The sequence below is a fragment of the Somniosus microcephalus genome, chromosome 11 (assembly GCF_052327205.1).
Source record: "Somniosus microcephalus isolate GS21.2 chromosome 11, FLI_Smic_1.0, whole genome shotgun sequence".
Lineage (NCBI taxonomy): Eukaryota > Metazoa > Chordata > Chondrichthyes > Squaliformes > Somniosidae > Somniosus > Somniosus microcephalus.
Genome location: NC_140997.1, coordinates 61,124,056 through 61,146,643, shown reverse-complemented (window position 1 = coordinate 61,146,643; position 22,588 = coordinate 61,124,056). Strand labels below are relative to the sequence as shown.

The 22,588-nt window shown below is 43.5% G+C and overlaps 1 protein-coding gene across 1 annotated transcript in view; it reads right to left on the bottom strand.

The window, feature by feature from the left end:
• The window catches only part of abcc1 (ATP binding cassette subfamily C member 1 (ABCC1 blood group)), a 133,204-nt gene that overhangs the window by 77,757 nt on the left and 32,859 nt on the right, over positions 1–22,588 (bottom strand). Inside the window, 6 exon segments of the mRNA XM_086002247.1 lie at positions 2,654–2,746; positions 4,479–4,640; positions 5,404–5,581; positions 7,232–7,462; positions 7,599–7,730; positions 19,969–20,030. Of these exon segments, the coding sequence (XP_085858373.1) occupies positions 2,654–2,746; positions 4,479–4,640; positions 5,404–5,581; positions 7,232–7,462; positions 7,599–7,730; positions 19,969–20,030 (858 nt within the window).

Below are 22,588 nucleotides of genomic sequence, written 5' to 3'. Positions count from 1 at the left end.
ATGAGACTCCATGGATGAATAAAGCAATAAGGGAACAATTGAGGGTAAGGAAAGAGGCATACATTAAGTACATGGACAGCAGGGGAGTGCATGATAAGGGAGAATATGAAGAGATTAGGAGAAAAGTCAAAAAAAATTAGGAAAGCAAAGAGGAACTATGAAATTAAATTATCAAGAAACATAAAACAAAATAGTAAAATATTTTACAGGCACATCAATAAAAAAGGTTGGGATGAGAATAGGGCCATTAAGGGATAGACAGGATAATACCACAGGTAACGATAGAGATGGCAGAAATATTAAATAATTATTTTGCTTCAGTATTTACCAAGGAGATAGAACAGGTGGACATGACATTGGATGATGAGATTAGTAATGAGATAAATGCATTTAAAATAAAAAAGGATATATTTAATAAACGAATCAAACTCAGAGGATAAAACCCCTGGTCCGGATGGATTGCATCCACGCATTTTAAAAGAATCTAGGAAAGAGATAGCAGAGGTGTTACTACACATATTTAATAATTCGTCAGAAAAAGGTGTGGTGCCAAAAGACTGGTGGATAGCTAACGTAATACCTATATTCAAGAAGGGGGATAAAACATGTCCAGGGGATTATAGACCAGTCAGCTTAACATCAGCGGTAGGAAAAATAATGGAATCCCTACTAAAGGAGAAAATAGAAGAACATCTAGAAAACAAAAATATAATAAAGAATAGTCAGCATGGATTTCAAAAGGGAAAGCCTTGCTTGACCAACCTCACTGAATTTTTTGAAGAGGGAACAGAGAGAGTAGACAATGGTAATGCAGTAGATGTAATTTATCTAGATTTTTAAAAGGCCTTCGATAAGGTACCCCATAATAGACTGATGAACAAGGTCAGAGAATGCGGAGTCAGGGGGCAAGTAGCAGAATGGATAGCTCGCAGGCTTCAAGACAGAAAGCAGAGAGTAGGGGTAAAGGGTAGCCATTCACAGTGGCAGAAGGTGGGTAGCAGTGTTCCACAAGGATCAGTGCTGGGACCACTGTTGTTCACGCAATTTACATTAACGATTGAGACTTTGGAATCAAAAACACTATTTCTAAATTTGCAGATGACACCAATTTCGGGGGGGGGGGATAGTCAATACTGAGGAGGACTACAACAAATTACAGGAGGACATTAATAAACTTGCAGAATGGGCATATAATTGGCAAATGAAGGTCAACACAGATAAATGTGAGGTATTGCATTTTGGTCAGAAGAATAGGGAGGTCACTTATTACTTGGAGGATGCGAGTCTAGGTGGGGTAGAGGAACAAAGGGATCTCGGAGTACAAATACACATCACTAAAAGTTGCGACACAGGTTAGCAAGGCCATAAAAAAAGCAAACCAAGCACTAGGGTTTATTTCTAGAGGGGTATAATTGAAAAGTAAGGAAGTTATGTTAAACCTGTATCGAACCTTGGTTAGACCACACTTGGAGTACTGCATACCGTTCTGGTCGCCATATAATAAAAAGGATATAGAGGCACTGGAGAGGGTGCAGAGAAGATTTACAAGGGTGATACCAGAAATGCGAAGGTATACATATCAGGAAATGATGAACAGGCTGGGTCACTTTTCTCTTGAAAAAGGCTGAGGGGTGACCTAATAGAGGTCTTTAAAATTATGAAAGGTTTTGATAGAGTGGATACAGAGAGAATGTTTCCACTTGTGGGGAAGAACATAACTAGAGGCCATCAATATAAGATAGTCACCAAGAAATCCAATAGGGAATTCAGAAGAAACTTCTTTACCTAAAGAGTGGTGAGAATGTGGAACTCGCTACCACAGGGAGTGGTTGAAGTGAATAGTATAGATGCATTTAAGGGGCGGCTAGACAAGCATATGAGGGAGAAGGGAATTGAGGGTTATGCTGATAGATTTAGATGAGGAAAGACGGGAGGAGGCTCGAGTGGAGCATAAACGCCAGCATGGACTGGTTGGGCCGAATGGCCTGATTCTGTGCCGTATATCCTATGTAATGTAATTACATTTATTAGCTCCAGTTATGCTATCAATTTGGTACCATTGTACTGTGGCCATTTGCATTACACCGACACCAGAAATGCAGTAAAATCACAAAAATATTTAATTTCAATGCTTCCAGGAAAGCAGACAGCTTGGCTTCTGCAGCATTAGCACCTTGAAATGATGAGAACACTTCACATGATTTACAATATAACTAGAGCCGCTGCACAATCAACTGACACTAAATTAGCAGTCCCACTTAAGAGCCTCACAAGAAGGTTGGCATAGAAAAAAAATGTCACACTGGTGTAATGGGAGCACCTCTGAAATTGGTTTTCAGGTACACTGTTGAGAAAGAGCAATGGGACATCAAGCTTGTGCTGTATTTGACTTGGTTAAATAAAAATATTTCAGAAGACTACGCTTAAAATAATTTTGAAGTCAGATGTCAGTAAGATTGTTTTGAGGTCAAATAGCTATTTAAAGTACATAGGATAGTTGAATTTACAGTCAAGATTGATGTGTTTCAGATTCTTCATTTTATTGGTTACATCTTGTGGAATGCAACACGTCACACTCTATTAATTTACACAAAACAAGGCAATTGAAAAATATATCAACATGGATAAACCTCAAAAGGAAAGTTCACTGTACCTGGAGGTTTTTTGTCTTCATTGCAATCACGCCATTTATAGGGACCAATAGAATCATGACAGCCACACCAGCTAACACAGAGGGACCCAGATTCTGAACAAGTAAAACAAAATATAAAAATTGCATAATATTTACATAACTGTTACCGAAGAAATATTTCACTAAATTATACACTGCAATGAAAATAACACTACAACCATCATATATCACACCCATTTTGGCATCTAAATTTATGCCATATAGCAATAATACCAAAATATGAGGAATTATTTAATTATTTTTTTTTAAATAGTAAGTGATATTTGAAGAACAAGACCACAGATGAAGTCCTTAAAAGATATTTGACCTTAATTCCTTCAGTATAGTTTAAGCAAATCCAAGCCGCCTTTTCTATAAAAGTCAATATGCTATGACTTATTACACGTGTACTTGGGAAATTTCACAACAGGTAGAAATTTTATTATGCAAGCATCCCTACCAACCTTGACTGAAAAACAACACTGATGAAGTCCTTACTCTTTTAAACTCAATTTCCCCAGTAAGGTACAAATAAGGGCTCTGGTTTTAACTCCACATCAGTTTTCAGGTGAGTTTTGGTTTCAGTTTAAAACTCACCCACTGTAGCCAAAGAGAGACCCAGGGTATTTTAACTCCCAGGACTAATCTTACCAGCAGCTTTCCTGCTGAATTGGCTGACCCGACCGGAAACTCGCCCTCTTCGAGTGAAATTTTCTGATGGGTCACCCAGAGACCCATTAAAAGCGGGAATACACCTCTAAAAGTGAGGTTGAATTGCCTTGTGGCTTCTTTTGTCTCCAAGATGCTGGAAGAAGAATCTTCTCTGAAATGAGCAGGAGGCAGGCACCAAGATTCACAGCAGCCTTCCTGGAGGTACTTGTGGAAGAGGTCAGGGTGTGGAGGGCGCTCTTGCTCCCCCAGCAGTGCCAGGAGAGTTGGCAAACACACTGTCCACCTGGCATGGAATGAGATTTCAGAGGTCATCAGCTCCAAAAGTGTGTCATCCCCAGGACATGGATAGAGTGCATTAAGTGTTTCAAATGACCTCGAAGTAGCAAGGGTGAGCACTGCCTTTAAAATTATCCTTCTCCCTAGAACAGGGGTTCTCAACCGGGGTCCGTGAAAAAGTTTCAGGGGGTCCGCCAAAAATAAGATTCTAGCTGACACTGCCCTCCGCCCAGCACCACCTCTTACTACTGACTGGCAGCGATGCCCTTTGCGCCTTTCTTTATAACGGGAGGGCGGAGCTGTGGGAAAATAGCTATGCACAACCAATAAGGATTGAAGGCAGGGAGCGCAGAACCTACCAGGAGTCGGGAGTATCTCAACCTGCTACAGTGTAGCTTACACACCAGTTCGCAGTCGCAACATGCCCATAGACTTGCACAAGTGGTCGGGACCCAAAAGGGGGAGAGAAAATGCTGGGTTAATTAAAATTTTCAAGAGTGAGATCGACAGATTTTGTTAGGTAAGGACATCAAGGGATATGAATCAATCAAAGGCAGATAAATGGAATTGAGGTACAGATCAGCCATGATCTGATTGAACCGCAGAATAGGCTCGAGTGGCTGAATGACCTAGCCCTGTTCCTAAATCTACAAATGTTGAAATAGGCTAGTGCTGGTCCCTTCAATCTGTAGTGCGATGATGTAATCAGTGATTCTGGAGAGTAAAACCGGTAAAGACAAAAATAAAAATGACAATCTATCCAAAAATATAAACCATGTAATAACCTCCTGCAAATGTTGCTTTAATAAGTAACCAAGTTGGGGGCAGAAAAGAGTTTCTCCACCATTAAATGAATTACCTGCCACAGGAAGTACATGGCCAGGATAACCTGAAGAGGTGCTGACCAGATCATGTTTAAGTAAGTTATCAAATCCATGAACTTTTGTGCATCCACAGACATCAAGTTTACAATTTCCCCAACTGTGGATGTTTTTCTTGCCGCATTTGAAATAACCAGGGCCTTAGTACAGAACAAATACAATTGATTACTCAAACACATTCTTACAGCAATGCAAAGAGCAGTTATTGTTATACAATAAAATTTAAACAATTCTATTTAAACTACAATTTAAAGTAATACTGTATGTTCAGGCAGTTTAATCTTTTCACCAATTATTTCTAAAAATGTAGCAACTATTCTGCATTAAACATTATACATTAAAAAAACCAAAAGCATTAATCATTAGAAGCAGATTTGTTTCAATAGGATTCCTCTGCTTAAAGAAACTCTCTGACTGGCAAACCAGACAAATATAGGTCTCGCCAATGTTGACAAGTTACTTTCCCAATAATATTTTTTAAATGCTCATTTCAAATGTTTAACGCAACTGTCAGTTAAAATCAAAAAGTAAAAATTTACAGATTGGAGGAGCACATACCTTGTAATTAAAATGTAATTTTTAAAAAACTAACTGTTCAATGCAATCTTAAAACATACATTTGCCATTCACTATGGAAAATTACATTGTTACTGAAATATGGAAATTTTCATATTTCAGTAACAATCAGCAAAAGACCAACTTACATATTTATATCAGTTTACATGACAAAACTACAGATTTCCTACTCTGAATATAACTGAATCATTAATGACTAATAATTCTGCCTAGTTTTCTAAGCATCTTCACCATGTACTATTACAATAAACTTCAAAAACGCACTATGCTGTGGTTTATTTTTCACATTTCTTATTACACTAACCAGTTAGTAAAATGAACCCGTACCTTTCTATAAACAGTTCCTATAATGGCAGTTTTTAGTCTCATTCCAGTAACAAAACAAATTTGGAAGTACTGATGGAGGAAGAGAGTCTGTATAAATGCACATAAAAACAGTAGCACAGCATAAAAGTAGCCTTGCCAGGTTGGTGCCTCATCATTATTCACAAACTGCAACAGCAACCTATTAAAAGAAAAAAAAAGTAATTAAATGCTAGGAGTTATGTTTATATACAATATGGCAAACTCTGCACAAGCTTCGGCTGCCCAGTGTCACAGTAGGTTAATGCAATAATATACTATGCCACTGAGTGAGTAGACTTGGGGTCGTAATTTTTTTTAAATGATCTCAATTGTGACTCCCTGATTTCAACTGGAAATATTGCAGTGATCATGAACAAAGGAAAGTTGAAAGATCAATTTTGGTTATACTTCTTGCTTCGCGGAGCGGCACGAGAAGACCCTCAAGTAAGTCACTATCCACCATAAGTTCAGCTCCCTTGGCACTGGTGCCATCCCGTGCCCTGGCTACTCTTAGACTGAACAAAACCACGTGCAACGTGGGCATCGTGTTCAACCCTGGGTTAAGCTTCATACTCCACTTCCTCTCCAATACCAGGTCCACTTATTTCCACCTGTGCAACAATGCCCCTATCTCAACTTCTCTGTGCTAAAATGTGTTATTCAGACTTTTGTCCCAGCCAGAATCCATTACTTCAATGTTCTCCTCACTAATCTCCCATCATCTGCTGACCACAACTTTAACTTGTCCAGAATGCTGCCACGCATATCCTATCCTCTAACACACCACCCCTGCCCTCGCTAACTTACACTGGTACCCTGTCCCTCAAATGCATTAAATTCAAAATCTTTGTCCTCTTCAAATATCTCTTCAGCCTTGCACCTCCCCACCTCTGCAATTCCCTCCAGCTATACATCTCCTCTGACACCCTTTGGTCTTTTGACTCTAGCCTCTTGTACAGCCTCCTTCCTTTACCACATCACTGGTGGCAAAGCCTTCAGATACCTTGGCCCTACCCTCTGGAATTCCCTCCCTAAATCACTCGGCCTCTCGACTTCTCCGTTCTTCTTTAAAAACATCCTCAAAATCCACCTTTGACTTAGCCTTCAGTCACTTCTCCAAACTGCTTTCCAATGGCTTGGGATCCATTCTCATTATTCTTTTGTAAAGTACATTGGGGCATTTTGTACATTAAAAACGTTATCTAAATGCAAGCTGTTCCTGTCTGATGTTTCAGTTGATGTTTGAGCATACTGTGCAAGTGCTCATACAGGGAAGATAAACTTGGAAAATGGGGTAAACCCCACTTTTTCCCCATTGGTGCTTGAGCTTAAATCAGACACAAATATGCCAGACTTGTATCATGGTGTTTTTTTTCAGTATTTTGTTGCAGTTTTCTCCAAAGCACAAACAGATTCCTGACATTGTAAACACTATCACCAAAACTGTCACTTTGTAATGAGTGTCAGGGAGGAAATGGAAACAAAACTGGCTTTTATTTGAAGTCAATGCACAATTGTGTGCTGTGCTGATAGATTTCAGATTAAAATTTGAACACTTAATGTGTCAACCCCTTTTAAGACACAGTAGCATCGGCTATTAGTGCGAGCTAAATGTAATCAAAACTAATTATTCTTTAATTGCTGTAAATCCATATTTATGTTGCAAGATAAGTGGTACAAATGCATGTGAAATCAGGTTAAAAATGCTTAAGATTGGATCAATGGATGATATCAATAATTACCTTGCAAAGAACATTATACAAATCAGTTTGCTTTTGATGACTACTTTTCTAAACATTGTGCAACTCACTTCAGAATTTCAGGACTGGCAAACATCAACAAGTCATGGATAATCTTATACAGGAAGCTCATCATAAAGTAAGGACCAAAGGCTCTACAAAGTGCTTTCAGCAACGAAGGCTGCAAATTCTGTTTCTTCTTTAAAATCAATACTTGTGCTTCATCAGCTTCCCCAGCATTCTCATGCGGCATTTTAGCTGTGCTTCTCGGTTTCTTTGGAGAGTACACCATTTCACTTGGTCTTTTCCAAATGGGAAAAAAAACCGAATTAGTTAAAAATTGCTTAGAGCATACTATTAAATAACACCATTTATAAAGACTGTTTAAAAACTGTAATAAGCTTCATCATGAATACCATTTACAAATAAGCCCCATACCTCGTCATCTTAGAACATTCCTTCTCCCATTCTTCAACTAGGTTTGGTACAACCACTCTAGATCTATCCTCCTTATTTAAAGACCATAAATCATCTGGCTGCAATGGCCGTTTATATCCCAAAGACGTCATCCTGTAATGCAAGAAAGTACATGTTAATGTGTTGCTTTTTTTTTTAAAGCTAAGAAACCACGGTATAGGATCGAGGCCCATAGTGCAGGACATTTCTGAGGATGCAAAAATGAGGAAAGTTCAGAAAAATTAGAAAGTAGTGATTAAGAAGACACGAAATGCAAGATCATAATTAGCTTCCAGGAAAAAAAACCAGTAACACAGGTCTTGGTTTTACATCACAGAAGACTTTGCTGACGATTTCATTGGTTACTATACTTTTACAGCTCCTTCCTGCAAGAGGCAAACCATATGGCACCAGACAAAATGTAGCAAAAAAAATTAACATGCCTTCTTCTGCAAAGTTATTTCCCCCTCCCCCTTTACTAGATTTCTTTCAGACAACGAAAGTGGAGTCATCTTGAGATCGGGTGGCGTTTTCTTTTTGGTGGCCCTGTGCCGAAGTTCAGATTGATGTCAAATCCACACACGTAGGATCATGAAAAGACATGTTTGCAATAGGACATCTAAACATAGTCGACATGTTAAGCAATACGGGTACAGTAGCATGGTGGTTGTGTTACTGGACTAGTAATCCAGCGCCCTGGACTAATGAGCCAGAGACATGAGTTCAACTCCCACCCCGGCAGCTAGGGAATGTAAATTCAGCTAATTAATTAAATAAATCTGGATTAAAAAGCTAGTATCAGTAATGGGGACCATGAAACTACCAGATTGTTGTAAAACCCACCTGGTTCACTAATGCCCCTTAGGGAAGGAAATCTGCCGTCCTTACCTGGTCTGGCCTATATGTGAATCCAGACCCACAACTCTTAACTGCCCTCTGAAATAGCCTAGCAAACCACTCAGTTGTATCAAACCGCTCTGAAACAAAATAAGTAGAATAAAACCGGACGGACCACCCAACATCGATCTACGCACCGGATTCGGACATGACAAAGGCACACCCAGCCCAGTCGACCCTGGAAAGTTCTTCTCACTAACATCTGGGGACTTGTGCCAAAATTGGGAGAGCTGTCCCATAGTCAAGCAGCAGCCCGACATAGTCATACTCACAGAATCATACCTTTCAGCCAACGTCCCAGACTCCTCAACATGAAGTCTCATGGCATCAGGTCAAACATAGGCAAGGAAGCTTATTGCTAATTACCACCTACCGCCCTCCCTCAGCTGATGAATTAGTACTCCTCCGTGTTGAACACCACTTGGAAGAAGCACCGAGGGTAGCAAGAGCACAGAATGCACTCTGGGTGGAAACTTCAATGTCCATCACCAAGAGTGACTCGGTAGCACCAATAATGACAGAGTTGGCCGAGTCTTGAATATAATCATAGCTACCGGACTGGGTCTGCAGCAGGTGGTGAGAGAACCAACACGAGGGAAAAACCTACTTGACCTCGTCCTCACCATTCTACCTGCATCGGTCCATGACAGTATTGGTAGGAGTGACCACCGCTTAAGGCCTTGTGGAGACGAAGTCCCATCTTCACAATGAGGACGCCCTCCATTGTGTTGTGTGGGAACAGACCTAGCAACTCAAAACTGGGCATTTTTGAGGCGCTGTGGGCCATCAGCAGCAGCAAAATTGTATTCCACCACAATCTGTAACCTCATGGCCCGGCATATCCCTCACTCTACCATTACCACCAACCCTGGTTCAATGAGGAATGTAGAAGAGCATGCCAGGAGCAGCACCAGGCGTACCTAAAAATGAGGTGCTAACCTGGTGAAGCATGTTCAACAGCGGAAGCAGCATGCTTTAGACAGAGCTAAGCGATCCCACAACTGACGAACAGATCAAAGCTCTGCAGTCCTACCACATCCAGTCATGAATGGTATTGGACAATTAAACAACCAAAGGGAGGAGGAGGCTCCATGAACATCCCCATCCTCAATGATGGCAGAGCCCAGCGTTAGAGCAAAAGGCAAGACTGAAGCGTTTGCAACCATCCTCAGCCAGACGTGCCGAGTGGATGATCAATCTTGGCCTCTGTAAGGTTCTCAAAATTCCAACATTTCCCGAAGTTATTAATCAAAAGGGACCCTGGATGGACTTGATTTTAAAACCAGGGTACCCAAAATGGCTGCGATAAACCTCGTGACCAAGCCAAATGGGATTTTAAAACAAAGGTTCTGCAAAACAAGCAGGTCAAGGAGTTCAAGTTTTAAACTAATCAAAGACTTTGTAAGGACTGATAAAATGAACAAAAAGACTGTACCTTCCAGTCATTAAGTTGGAATGGGCTCCATCAAGCCATTAGGCTTTCTGCATTTTAAATCGGGAACCGCTCACCAGAGACATTAAGCCTGAATGGGAGCAATTCACAACTTGTCTTTAACAACAGCCAGGATTTCGAGGCTACTTTAGACTTAACGACTATCACTCTACAGGTCATTTTTATAAACGTTTTTAAACATTTAAACAAGCTCACCCAAATCGGACAAAGGACTGAACTGATTTGGCGCGCAGATAAGGGCTCCCGACGGGGGTATAACTATGGGCCCATCAGGAAGCCACTCTCTCTCTTGCCTCTTCCCTCCTGCCTCTCAACTCGCTGCCAGATTACAACCAGGACGGGTTGTATGAAGAAGGCTGCGTGGGGCTTCGAATAAACGGGCCCTCAGTCCAGCTCATTCAACCCAACAGGATCAACCAAGGAAGAACATCAACTGAAGAAGAGCCCGTCCTGCGAGGTAAAATACCCAGGCAGAGACTTTAGTATTGGGGTATTTTATCTGGACAGCACCCTTGCAGCGCGCTGGAACCACGTGACGTCAGCAGGCCACAGAGTGCACAAGGAGTGAACCCAAAACCTTCAACTGTTTTTTTTAAACGTAACAAGTTCTTGGATTGGTGAGCATGAAGTTCTGGCCCCTCAGTCTAATCTAGTTAGGTATAGGGGGTGGGAATTAAGGGGATTGCTAATATAGTTGTTTTCCCTCGATTGTGCCGTGTGTTCCCCATTCCCTTTAAGTATAAGCATTTTATGTCTGTAGTGTGCTGTACCAGTAATTTTCTCATGTAAGATCGTTATAATTTTTCAGTTCAATAAAATCTTGGTTCTTTTACACCAAGCCACTTGTCTACTCGATTTTCTGTATCGCTGCCTGTATCTAAGTCCGGTGTCCAGAACCCAGGGGGCGAGCAATTCGAACCGCTCGAAGAAGGTAGTCAGAGGCAAAGCTGACTGACCAAACGCGCCTGTGCAAACCCCCCTACGCCTCCTCCCGAAGTCCCCATCACAGAAACCAGTATTCAGCCAATTCGATTCACTCCACAGGATATCAAGAAATGGCTGAGTGCACTGGATACAGCAAAGGCTGTGGGCCCCCACAACATCCCAGCTGTAGTGCTGAAGACTTGTGCTCCAGAACTAGCCGTGCCTCCAGCCAAACTGTTCCAGTACAGCTACAACACTGGCATCTACCCAAAGTGGAAAATTTCCCAGATATGTCTGTCCACAAAAGGGACAAATCTAATCCGGCCAATTACCACCCCATCAGTCTACTCTCAATCAGCAGCAAAGTGATGGAAGATGTCGTCGACAGTGCTATCAAGCAACACATACTCAACAATGACCTGCTCACCAATGCTCAGTGTGGGTTCCGCCAGGAGCACTCAGCGCCAGACCTCATTACAGCCTTGATCCAAACATGGACAAAAGAGCAAAATTCCAGAGGTGAGAGTGACTGCCCTCAACAGCAAGGCAGCATTTGACCGAGTGTGGCATCAAGGAGCCCTAGTAAAATTGGAGTCAATGGGAATCGGGGGAAAACACTACTAGCTGGAGTCATACCTAGCAAAAAGGAAGATGGCTGTTGCTGTAAGTAAGATGGCTACCGCTAGGCTGGCAGTTCCATAAGGAGCTCTGGAGCTCTTTATTTCTATCCATGGGAATCTCCTGCCATCCTTTGCCCTTTCTCTCCCAAATCTCCTTGCTTCCACTGTTCAAGTTCCACTGGCTCCATCAGTTGGTGCATTTTACCCTAACTACAAGTTAACTGCTTTAAACCTCCAAATACCACCCCCCACCGTTCTCTGCTTCTCAAATTTGGTTTCCAAATTCTGGACTTCTCAGATCAAGACTACATTTCTGCATTGAACTACACTGGATTACACCACTGCGCTTCTGCACTGGATTACACCACTGCGCTTCTGCACTGGATTACACCACTGCACTTCTGCACTGGACTACACCACTGCACTTCTGCACTGGGCTACACTGGATTACACCACTGCGCTTCTGCACTGGACTACACCACTGCACTTCTGCACTGGACTACACCACTGCGCTTCTGTACTGGACTACACTGGATTACACCACTGCGCTTCTGCACTGGACTACACCAGTTGCTGTTGTTTCTCTGATGAGCTGGGTGACTTGTTCTACTGGTTTTTCTGCTTTGTTGGTCGCTGGCTTGTGGTTTTACATTTCCTCTGCTGCTTCTGATCTAGGGTGACCTCCAACTTTGCTTCAACTTCGCCATCACCTTCCTGCACCGCAACCAATTCTCATTACCACGGCAATAACCTCCATCCTTCAATTCTCAACCCTACAAATAGCTTCTGGACTTCACTTGTCTGCTACTCCTTTCTGTGAGCTTGGACAACAGTTCATCGATGCTCCACACCGACTCCATCCTACCTATGTCAACTTTTTCCTCCACGGGACCTCTGACTTTAACTCTGAATTCCCTACTATTGCCACCAACCTATTCCCTGCTACTAACAGGAAATATGCATCCCTATAATTGCTACATAACCAGGCCTACGTAACTTCAGTTTTTCGCTGTTACCAATCGTGTGCGCATTTTGGCAGCCACTCCGGACCCGAGCCGTTCACTTCTATTTCCAACTTTTTCTCCCCCCCTTTTTCTTTTCTCTATCTCTCCCTGACCGGTCTCTCCTGTCGTCATGTCGCATCTCTCCTCTCTCAGATACTCTGCCCTCCCATATCCCTACCCCAACCCTTCATTACTCTTCGACTTTCCTGCTCTCCTGCCGCCGTCCCAGGCTTGACTCCCTCTTAGATAAGCCTAGAGTTTCCCTCTGTGCCTCTCTTGGCATCCTCCGAAGGGCCCACCATGGCACTCATCGCTGTCTCCTCACAAGTAGCAACCCCAACTGTCCCATCCTACTCTCTCAGATCTTCCCGTGCAGTGCGCCTGCAGGGGGATAATTTTGCCAATCTCCTCCCCGTCCAACTCACCCCTCCCAGCGCTGACCCTGTGGATGCTGGCAGTGGATCAGACATCACCGACCCTCTCCGCATCTCCCTGCAGAATGTCCGTTCACTTGCGAACAAGGCCCTTACCATTCATGAGCTTATTGTGGATGACCGCATCGACATCATGGCTCGGACAGAAGCTTGGCTGAGGGGTGATGACACCTTACCCTTAAATGAAGCCTCCCCGCCTGGCTATACCTTTCACCACTTGCCCCACCCAGACCGCCTTGGTGGTGGTGGTGTGGCTCTCATCACCAAATCACACCTGGGTCTGTCCCAGACTCCTCTGGCACTTTCTCCTCCTTTGAGCATCTCACCTTGTTCCACCCCTCACTTAAAATTGTCATTCTCTACCGCCCACCCAAGTAGGATAAAAATGCTTCCACCGAGATATCTTCACTGCTTTCCTCCCTCAGCCTCTGCACCGAGCAACTTCTCATCCTCGGTGATTTCAACCTCCATCTCAATTCATCATGCTCTCTCTTCTCGGAGTTCACTACCCTCCTATCCTCCCTTAATCTCTCCCTCCATGTGAACTCCCCAACCCATATTCACGGCCAACCCCTTGACCTTGCCATCTCTCATGGCCTCGTTACTCTCACTGTGTCAATCGAAGATAAGGCCATCTCTGACTACTTCCTTGTACCGCTCTCCACCCACATCCCCCTTCCCCCACCCAACCCTACTTCCTTCTGTGTCCACCCCTGGAAAAAACTCTCTCCCAACTCTCTTACAGCTGCACTTATGAAATCCCAACTGTCCAGCCTTTGGCCCTCCATTCACCACGCCATTTCTACAGCTATCAATCTGCTCAACCACACCCTCACCACCACCTTTGATGCCCTAGTCCCTATTAAAATCATTACTCTCTCTCACTTTGGCCGTTCCTCCTGGTACGGCCCACATCTTCATTCCCTCAAGTCCAAAGGACGCAGACTTGAACGAATATGGCAGACAACTGGTTTAGCCATTCACCGCCAGATCTGGCTGGACCAAATAAAGCTTTATCGGGTCTTAATCTTGTTCGCCAAAACTGTTCACTATTCCAGGATTATTCTGGAATGCAAAGATAACCCCCGGCTACTATTTTCTACTGCTAACTGTATTCTTAAACCCCTCTGCCCTGCCTCCTCTACCCTAACCTCCAACAACTAGTGAGAGGAGCTCATGGACTTCTTTGTCTCCAAGATTGAGACCATCTGTTCAGCTGCCTCTGCCACTTCCCTTCCTTCCCCTAGCCCATCGGGCCAAACTTCCTCCAAGGTTCACCCCTGCCCTAGACCTGAACTTGCATCTTTCTCCAGTTTCTCACCGATCTCCCCTCTTGACCTCTCCACACTCATCCTGTCCAGGAGACCCACTTCCTGCTCCCTCGACCATATTCTCACTAAACTGCTGACCACCCAACTTTCTTTTCTGGCTCCCATGTTAGCTGACATTGTTAACAGTTCGCTATCCTCAGGTATTGGCCCCCTCTCCTCAAAAATACAACCCTTGACCCCTCCGTCCTTGCAAACGACCACCTCATCTCCAACCTCCCTTTCCTCTCCAAAGTCCTTGAACGTGTTATCGCCTCCCAAATCCTTGCCCATCTTTCACGGAACTCCATGTTTGAATCCCTCCAATCCAGTTTCCGCCCTTGCCACAGTACCGAAACGGCTCTCATCAAAGTCACAAATGACATCCTTTGTGACTGTGACAAAGGAAAACTATCCCTCCTCCTGTTTCTCGATCTGTCTGCAGCCTTTGACATGGTTGACCACTCCATTCTTCAACGCCTCTTCACCATTATCCAGCTGGGTGGGACTGCACTCGCCTGGTTCCATTCTTATCTATCTAATCGTAGCCAGAACATCACCTGCAATGGCTTCTCTTCCCACTCCCGCATCGTAACCTCTGGTGTCCCCCAAGGATCTATCCTTGGCACTCACCCATTTCTCATTTATACGCTGTCCCTTGGCGACATCATCCGAAAACACGTCAGTTACCACATGTACGCAGACGACACCCAGCTCTACCTCAGTACCACTTCTCTCGACCCCTCCATGGTCTCTAAATTGACACACTGCTTGTCCAGCATCCAGTACTGGATGAGCAGAAATTTTCTCCAATTAAATATTGGGAAGACCGAAGCCACCGTCTTCAGGCTCCGCAACCAACTCCATCCCTCTCCCTAACATCTGTCTGAAGCTGAACCACACTGCTCACAACCTTGGCATCATATTTTCCCTGAATTGAGCTTCCGACCACATATCCATAGCATAACTAAGACCGCCTATTTCCACTTCCGTAACGTTGCCCATTGCCTGCCTCAGCTCATCTGCTGCTGAAACCCTCATCCATGCCTTTGTTACCTCTAGACTTTACTATTCTAGTGCACTCCTGGCTGGCCTCCAACATTCTACCCTACATAAACTTGAGGTCATCCAAAACTCAGCTGCCCGTGTCCTAACTCGCACCAAGTCCCGTTCACCCATCACCCCTGTGCTCGCTGACCTAAATTGGCTCCCGGCCTTGATGTCAAAATTCTCATCCTTGTTTTCAAATCCCTCCACGGCCTTGCCCCTCCCTATCTCTGTAATCTCCTCCAGCCCCACAACCCCGAGAGATATCTGTGCTCCTCAAATTCTGCCCTCTTGAGCATCTCTGATTATAAGCGCTCAACCATTGGTGGCCAGATCTTCAGCTGCCTAGGCCCTAAGCTCCGGAACTCCCTCCCTACTGCTCTTTTCTCCTTTAAGATGCTCCTTAAAACCTACCTCTTTGACCAAGCTTTTGCTCATCTGCCCTAATTTCATATGTGGCTTGGTGTCAATTTTTGTCTTATAACACTTCTGTGAAGCGCCTTGGGACGTTTTACTACATTAAAGGCGCTATATAAATACAAGTTGTTGTTGTTGTTGTTGTTGTTGTTGTTGGAGGCCAATCATCTCAGCCCAGGACATCGTTGCAGGAGTTCCTCAGAACAGTGTCCTAGGCCCAACCATCTTCAGCTGCTTCAATGCCCTTCCCATCATAAGGTCAGAAGTGGGGATGTTCACTGATGATTGCAGTGTTCAGTTCCATTTGCAACTTCTCAGATAATAAAGCACTCCATGCCTGCATGCAGCAAGACCTGGACAATATTCAGGCTTGAGCTGATAAGTGGCAAGTAACTTTCGCGCCACACAAGTGCCAGGCAATGACCATCTCCAACAAGAGAAAGTCTAACCACCTGCCCTTGACATTTAATGGCATTACCATCGCCGAATCCCCCACCATCAACATCCTGGAGCAGGGGGCGGTGGTCACCATTGACCAGAAACTTAACTGGACCAGCCACATAAATACTGCGGCTACAAAAGCAGGTCAGAGGCTGGGTATTCTGTGACGAGTGAATCACAAGTCAGGAGTGTGATGGAATACTTGACATCAAGGCAGCATTTGACCAGGTGTGGCATCAAGGAGCCCTAGTAAAACTGAAGTTAATGGGAATTGGGGAGGAAACTCTCCACTGGCTGGAGTCATACCTAGCACAAATGAAGATGGTTGTAGGTCAATCATCACAGCCCCGGGACATCGCTGCAGGAGTTCCTCAGGGCAATGTCCTAGGCCCAGCCATCTTCAGCTGCTTCATCAATGACCTTCCCTCCAACATAAGGTCAGAAACGGGGATGTTTGCTGATGACTGCACAGTGTTCAGCACCATTCACAACTCCTCAAATAATGAAGCAGTCCATGCCTGCATGCAGCAAGACCTGGACGACGTTCAGGCTTGGGCTGATCAGTGGCAGGTAACATTCGTGCCACAGAGTGCCAGGCAATGACTATCTCCAACAAGCGAGAGTCTAACCACCTCCCCATCACATACAATGGCATTACCATCGCCGAATCCCCCACCATCAACATCCTGGGGGGGTCACCATTGACAAGAAACTTAACAGGACCAGCCACACAAATACTGTGACAACAAGAGCAGGTCAGAGGCTGGGTATTCTGCGGTGAGTTTCTCACCGCCGGACTCCCCAAAGCCTTTCCACCATCTACAAGGCACAAGTCAGGAGTGTGATGGAATACTCTCCACTTGCCTGGATGAGTGCTGCTCCAACAACACTCAAGAAGCTCGACACCATCCAAGACAAAGCAGCTCACTTGATTGGCACCCCATCCACCACCTTAAACATTCACTCACTCCACCACCGGCGTACCGTGGCTGCAGTGTGTACCATCTACAAGATGCACTGCAGCAACTCGCCAAGGCTTCTTCAGCAGCACCTCCCAAACCCGCAACCTCTTCCATCTAGAAGGACAAGAGCAGCAGGCGCATGGGAACACCACCACCTCCAATTTCCCCTCCAAGTGACATACAATCCTGACTTGAAAATATATCACTGTTCCTTCATCGTCGCTGGGACAAAATCATGGAACTCCCTACCTAACAGCACAGTGGGAGTACCTTTACCACACGGACTGCAGCGGTTCAAGAAGGGGGCTCACCACCACCTTAAGGGCAATTAGGGATGGGCAATAAATGCTGGCCTTGCCGGCGACGCCCACATCCCATAAGCAAATAATTTTTTTTAATTCCCCTTGACCCCACGCGTGCTTTCCCCTTCTCCTGACCACATACGCATTCCCCCTCTCCTTCCTGGTCACGTGCACGCTCTCCCCTACCCACTCTTTCTCTCCTCCTCTCTCTCCCTCCACCCCCCCCCCCAACCACCAACACGCACTCCCGATTGGTTGAAGAGCCTCGCTGTTGCTTGCCATGTTCACAGATCCCCTCTAGATGGTGCCACACTGAAACAGACGCCAGATTAGTGGAAATCTCCGCTGACATGCCCGCAGAAAGTCTGTGGGCAACTGTAAGCGAGGTTAACGGCGAAAGCCGTTCCTTCGCCGCGGAGAACAAAATCCGGGCCACAAGTTTTAACATGGTGATGTACAACAGGAGATTGGAAAACTACACAATTAAAAGAAATGCTCTTATAACAGGAACAAATATGGGGAAATTACACACTTCAGTGTCTGCAGACTGAGGAACTGTATGACTAATGCATGATTAAAACATGATTTTACAACACTGCCAATATCAAATGAAACGAAAATGACTAATATAGCTTTTCCTTCAATTGCTTTACAATAATGAACTTTCTGAAAGCAAAAGCATTTTGATTAATAGTCATTAATAGATGATTAAAAATCTACAAAGAGGTTATAATTTCTGTACAGGTTCTAAAATGTTTTAACCATTATTTCTTTACTTTGGGAAGGAAACGGATACAACTTTTGCTGCCTTCAATTTTGTCTTCAAAATACATGCATTAATTAGCCAATTTCCTGTAGCATTGCTTACCACAAGTCAGCTGATACGCTGTTTAGAAGGCATGTTTTGCTTGGTATAACACTATATACTGTGGCTAAGATAGAACTGTCTCTCCAAAGGTCACAAAAATCTATTTCAATAAAGAGAGTCTCAGTTCAGAGTTTAATTGTTGTCTGATGAGGGAACTGTGGAGATTAGGACAAACTGGTCAGTTTCAGGCTCTAGCATTAAATGACTGGCTTTTTTTCCCTCTTTCTTTAGGTTTGCTTTGCACCTGGAACAAACTATCGTTTCTGATGCACAAAACGAGCAATAGATGTAGGGGGAAAAATTCGGTTGGTTAGCGCCTCTGGGGGGGCACTAGGAACTTAGCGCCTGAGCGCGGCGATTTTAGCGCCGCTCGCAAAATTGACCAGTCGTTTTGCAGTGGCACTGAACACTACCGCCACGATCTCCTGCGCCCGCAGATTGCGACGTCAGTTGAGCGTGCAACGCCCCGGTAGCGCCCCAGGCCGGATATTGAGTTGCACCCCCTGCCTTAGCGCCTGCCGCTAGGAACGACAGGTAGTGGGGAACGTTTTCAAGTCGGGAAGGGGCTGGGGGAGCACTTTTTAAAGGCGGGCACTTCCTGCCTTTTCTTGTCAGCAAAATATTTGGTACATGCAGGTTGAGACACGTCTGGAAAGATTTAACACTGTTCTAAGAAGTTTTGGACCTCAGCACCACTTTTGAGTTTCCTAAGTGCCGAGCTCTTTCCCTGGGCCTATCCATTAGTGCTTCCAACACAATTGCTTTAGAGGTCTTTCCAGGCCGAGATTCAAGGCTGCAATGAGCAGTGTGTGGCTGGCCAGCAAGATGGCCCCGCCCCTTTAAGAACTGGATGCGCCAGTCTGTCTGAGTTCCAGGGTAACTGACATCACCTGAGCTTCGGAAACGTTCGGAGGTAGCACCTCGCTCCCCGACGTTTGTGCCTTAAGAGAGGTCTGTTGCGCCTGATTTAACGCTCAAATCACCTCCAGGGGCGAGAGGCGAATTTTGCAGTCGGAGGCGATAATTAGCGCCAGGCGCTAAACTTTACGCCCGGCCGATATTAGCGCCCCAAAATGGGCGATCCCCAATTTTTCCCCGTACTGTTTTTACTTATCTACTTGCGAATCTCCAATAACATTGCTTATGGAGCGTCAGGAGGTACAGTAATATAAGGACATATACAGTACTATGTAATGCAAAATGTATTATTCTACTGCTAAAATGAAACTTTGTATTTTTACGGCCATAATGTCTAATTTTTGTTCAAGTAAATACAGCTTCAAGTCAATTAGAGTTTGATTATTGTTCAGTGAACAGGAGAATTAAACACTTCCGCTAGTCAGTTTCGGCCCCTGGCTAGAAGCATCCAGCATTAAATGACTGGTTTTCTTTAAAACTTTTTGCATTTGTAGCAGTGTGCCAGACAAAATACATACACATGCATCATATATTAGTTGATTAGGCTTCACTACTTGGGCAACACACATCCATAGCCATCTAGAACATTTTAAATTCATCTGTAGGAAAATCAAACTTATTTGACAGAAAATCTCTACACAATACTACAAATGAGTGGTAATGTAAAATAAAGTTCGATCAGATTACCTTTTGTGTTAATTTCAAGAATGCACCTGACATAACTGCAGAAAGACCAAATGCTTTATATTTGCACGTACCCTGTAAACCACCAGAACGTTATCCTGGACAGGAATGAAGCACTTAGCTCAGGGCAGAGATTCTAGATAAAGAATTAAAAGAAAAGTTACTGTCTCAACAAAACAAAAGTGACATATTCAATGCTTAGTTAAATTCAAGAGGTTTGGTAAAAGTCCCTGAACAAAAGACTAAGCAAAGGTGTGGGCTTGCAGTATTAGAGAAGCAGCAGCAAATTAATGGGATAAAACTAGCTACACAATAAAACAGGTGGACATTGTTTCAGTTGAACAGCAATCTGTAGAATTTCCTTCCATTCCTACTTTTCAGCATTGATCAAGCAAATCAATTAAAAGGATTTCTGAATTAGCTGAAGTCACAATTTTATGGGAAAGCAGAGGGCATCGGATGGCTTACTAATATTCAAAAGGGGTCTGGCATGCCTCAAGAGTTGCCAAATTATCGTATAAATGCTAAGTAATCCAAATGGGTTTGAATAACTTCGATTGAAAATGAGAGACATGGAAAGCATTTTGAAATAGTTTTTTTTAAGTTCTCTCCAGTGTGTGATGGCGGTTAACAAGATAAACATGAGAGTGAACAGTGTGGCGTTATACAGTTAATACATCGGAGAGACCGCAATTACAACACAGTTGCCTTTGAGTATATCCGATTATTTATTATTCATACTATATTTTGTCATTGTAGGTCAGGTAAAGTTATATTTTCACCAGTGTATATTAAAGCTTTAAAAATGACAATATTATAACAGCTTATATATAAAGTATGATGATGAAAGCACCAAGAAAAACCTTAATTTTGAAATTATTGAATTATTTTACTGAGCTATTTGTACTGCATTAAACTTGGGTTACTGTATTTACCGAAGGAACACTGAGGCATTGGAAAGGATGGAGGAGAAAAACCCAAACCCAACTGAGACTATAATCTTGTGCTCTTATATTAGGATTTTTCATCCTGAATTTACATTGAAGAAGCATGGATGCAAGAGGGAAGAGTCTAGTATAGAGCAATCAAATCACACTCCGATTTGTCGGCTCAGCCTTCAACAAAATTCACCAAATAGGTGGTTCCATGTGGAATGTACCTAAAGTTCCTTAATATGCTATTATTTTTTGTTTTGCTTGCTTTATTTGCCCTTTGTATGACTTTCTAAGGACCATATAATTGGCATATGGTTATACCACATGACCTTAAAAAAGCGCCTGCAGACTATCTAACAAGGCTGGCTTTTATCGCTTTTTCTTAGCAGTTTGTTCTGACACAGACAACCCTGGAGGCTCATCGGTTGGCACTGATGGTTGGGCTGGTGCCAAATGTTCTAAATTGTCAAGAAAATGAAAATCTCAGACTGCCAGATTTGAAAACAGAAATATTTGATAATCTTACAGTCTATTTAACAGACATTGAACACAAAATTTAACATAAAGCTCTGGTGACTTAGTTCTAAAATTTGAAAGAGGTCTGGTGCAAGAACTTGAAAAATGCCTCATTGGAGGGGAGGTGGCGCAGCAGTGGGAAAGGAACTGACGCTATGGCATCGGTCCCGCAGCTTTATACAATGTCAGGGACCCCACATGTAGCATCCCCTATCTGTAAGATCAGGATTAGATTTTCATGTGTATGCTTGGCATTAGATTTCTCCATAACCTAGAAAGCTAAGCTTTACTCCTACATTGTGCAGAATACTTTAAAAAAAAAAGAATCCATGCTCTTCATTACATCAAAGTCTCATTAACAGTGGTATCATCCTAAATTTGCAAAGATCGCCAAACAATGTCCAAATAAAGCTAGTAACAGATTAGCTGCAATCAGAAAATCAATGGAGCTTCTTGGTTTTCCAGGGCAATAATTAGCAATTGAGAACATAGGAAAATAGATTCATAGAATCATACAGCACAGGCCATTCGGCCCATTGGCCTGAGCGGACTCTTTGGCAGAGCTATCCAATTAATCCCACTCCCCTGTTCTTTCCCCATAGCCCTGTACATTTTTTCCCTTCAAGTATTTATCCAATTCTCTTTAGACTGTTACTATTGAATCTGCTTCCACCACCCTTTCAGGCACTGCGTTCCAGATCATAACAACTCGCTGTGTAAAATAAAATGTTACCTCGTGTCACCTTTGGTTCTTTTGCCAATGACCTTAAATCTATGTCCCCTAGTTACTCACACTTCTGCCACTGAAAACAGTTTTTCCTTATTTACTTTATCAAAACCATTCATGATTTTGTACACCACTATAAAATTAGCTTTCTCTGCTCTAAGGCGAATAACCCCAGCTTCTCCACATAACTGAAGTCCCTCATCCCTGCTACCATTCTAGTAAATCTCTCCTGCACCCTCTCTCAAGGCCTTGGCATCCTTCCTAAGGTGTGGTGCCCAGAATTGAACACAATACTCCAGCTTAGGCCTAACAGGTATTTTATAAAGGTTCAGCATAACTTCCTCATTTTTGTACTCTATGCCTCTATTAATAATAAAGCCAAAGATCCCACATGCTTTTTTAACAACCTTCTCGCTTGTCCTGCCACTTTCAAACATTTGTGTACATACACCCCCAGGTTTCTCTGTTCTTGCACCCCTTTTACAATTGTGTCATTTAGTTCATATTGCCTCTCCT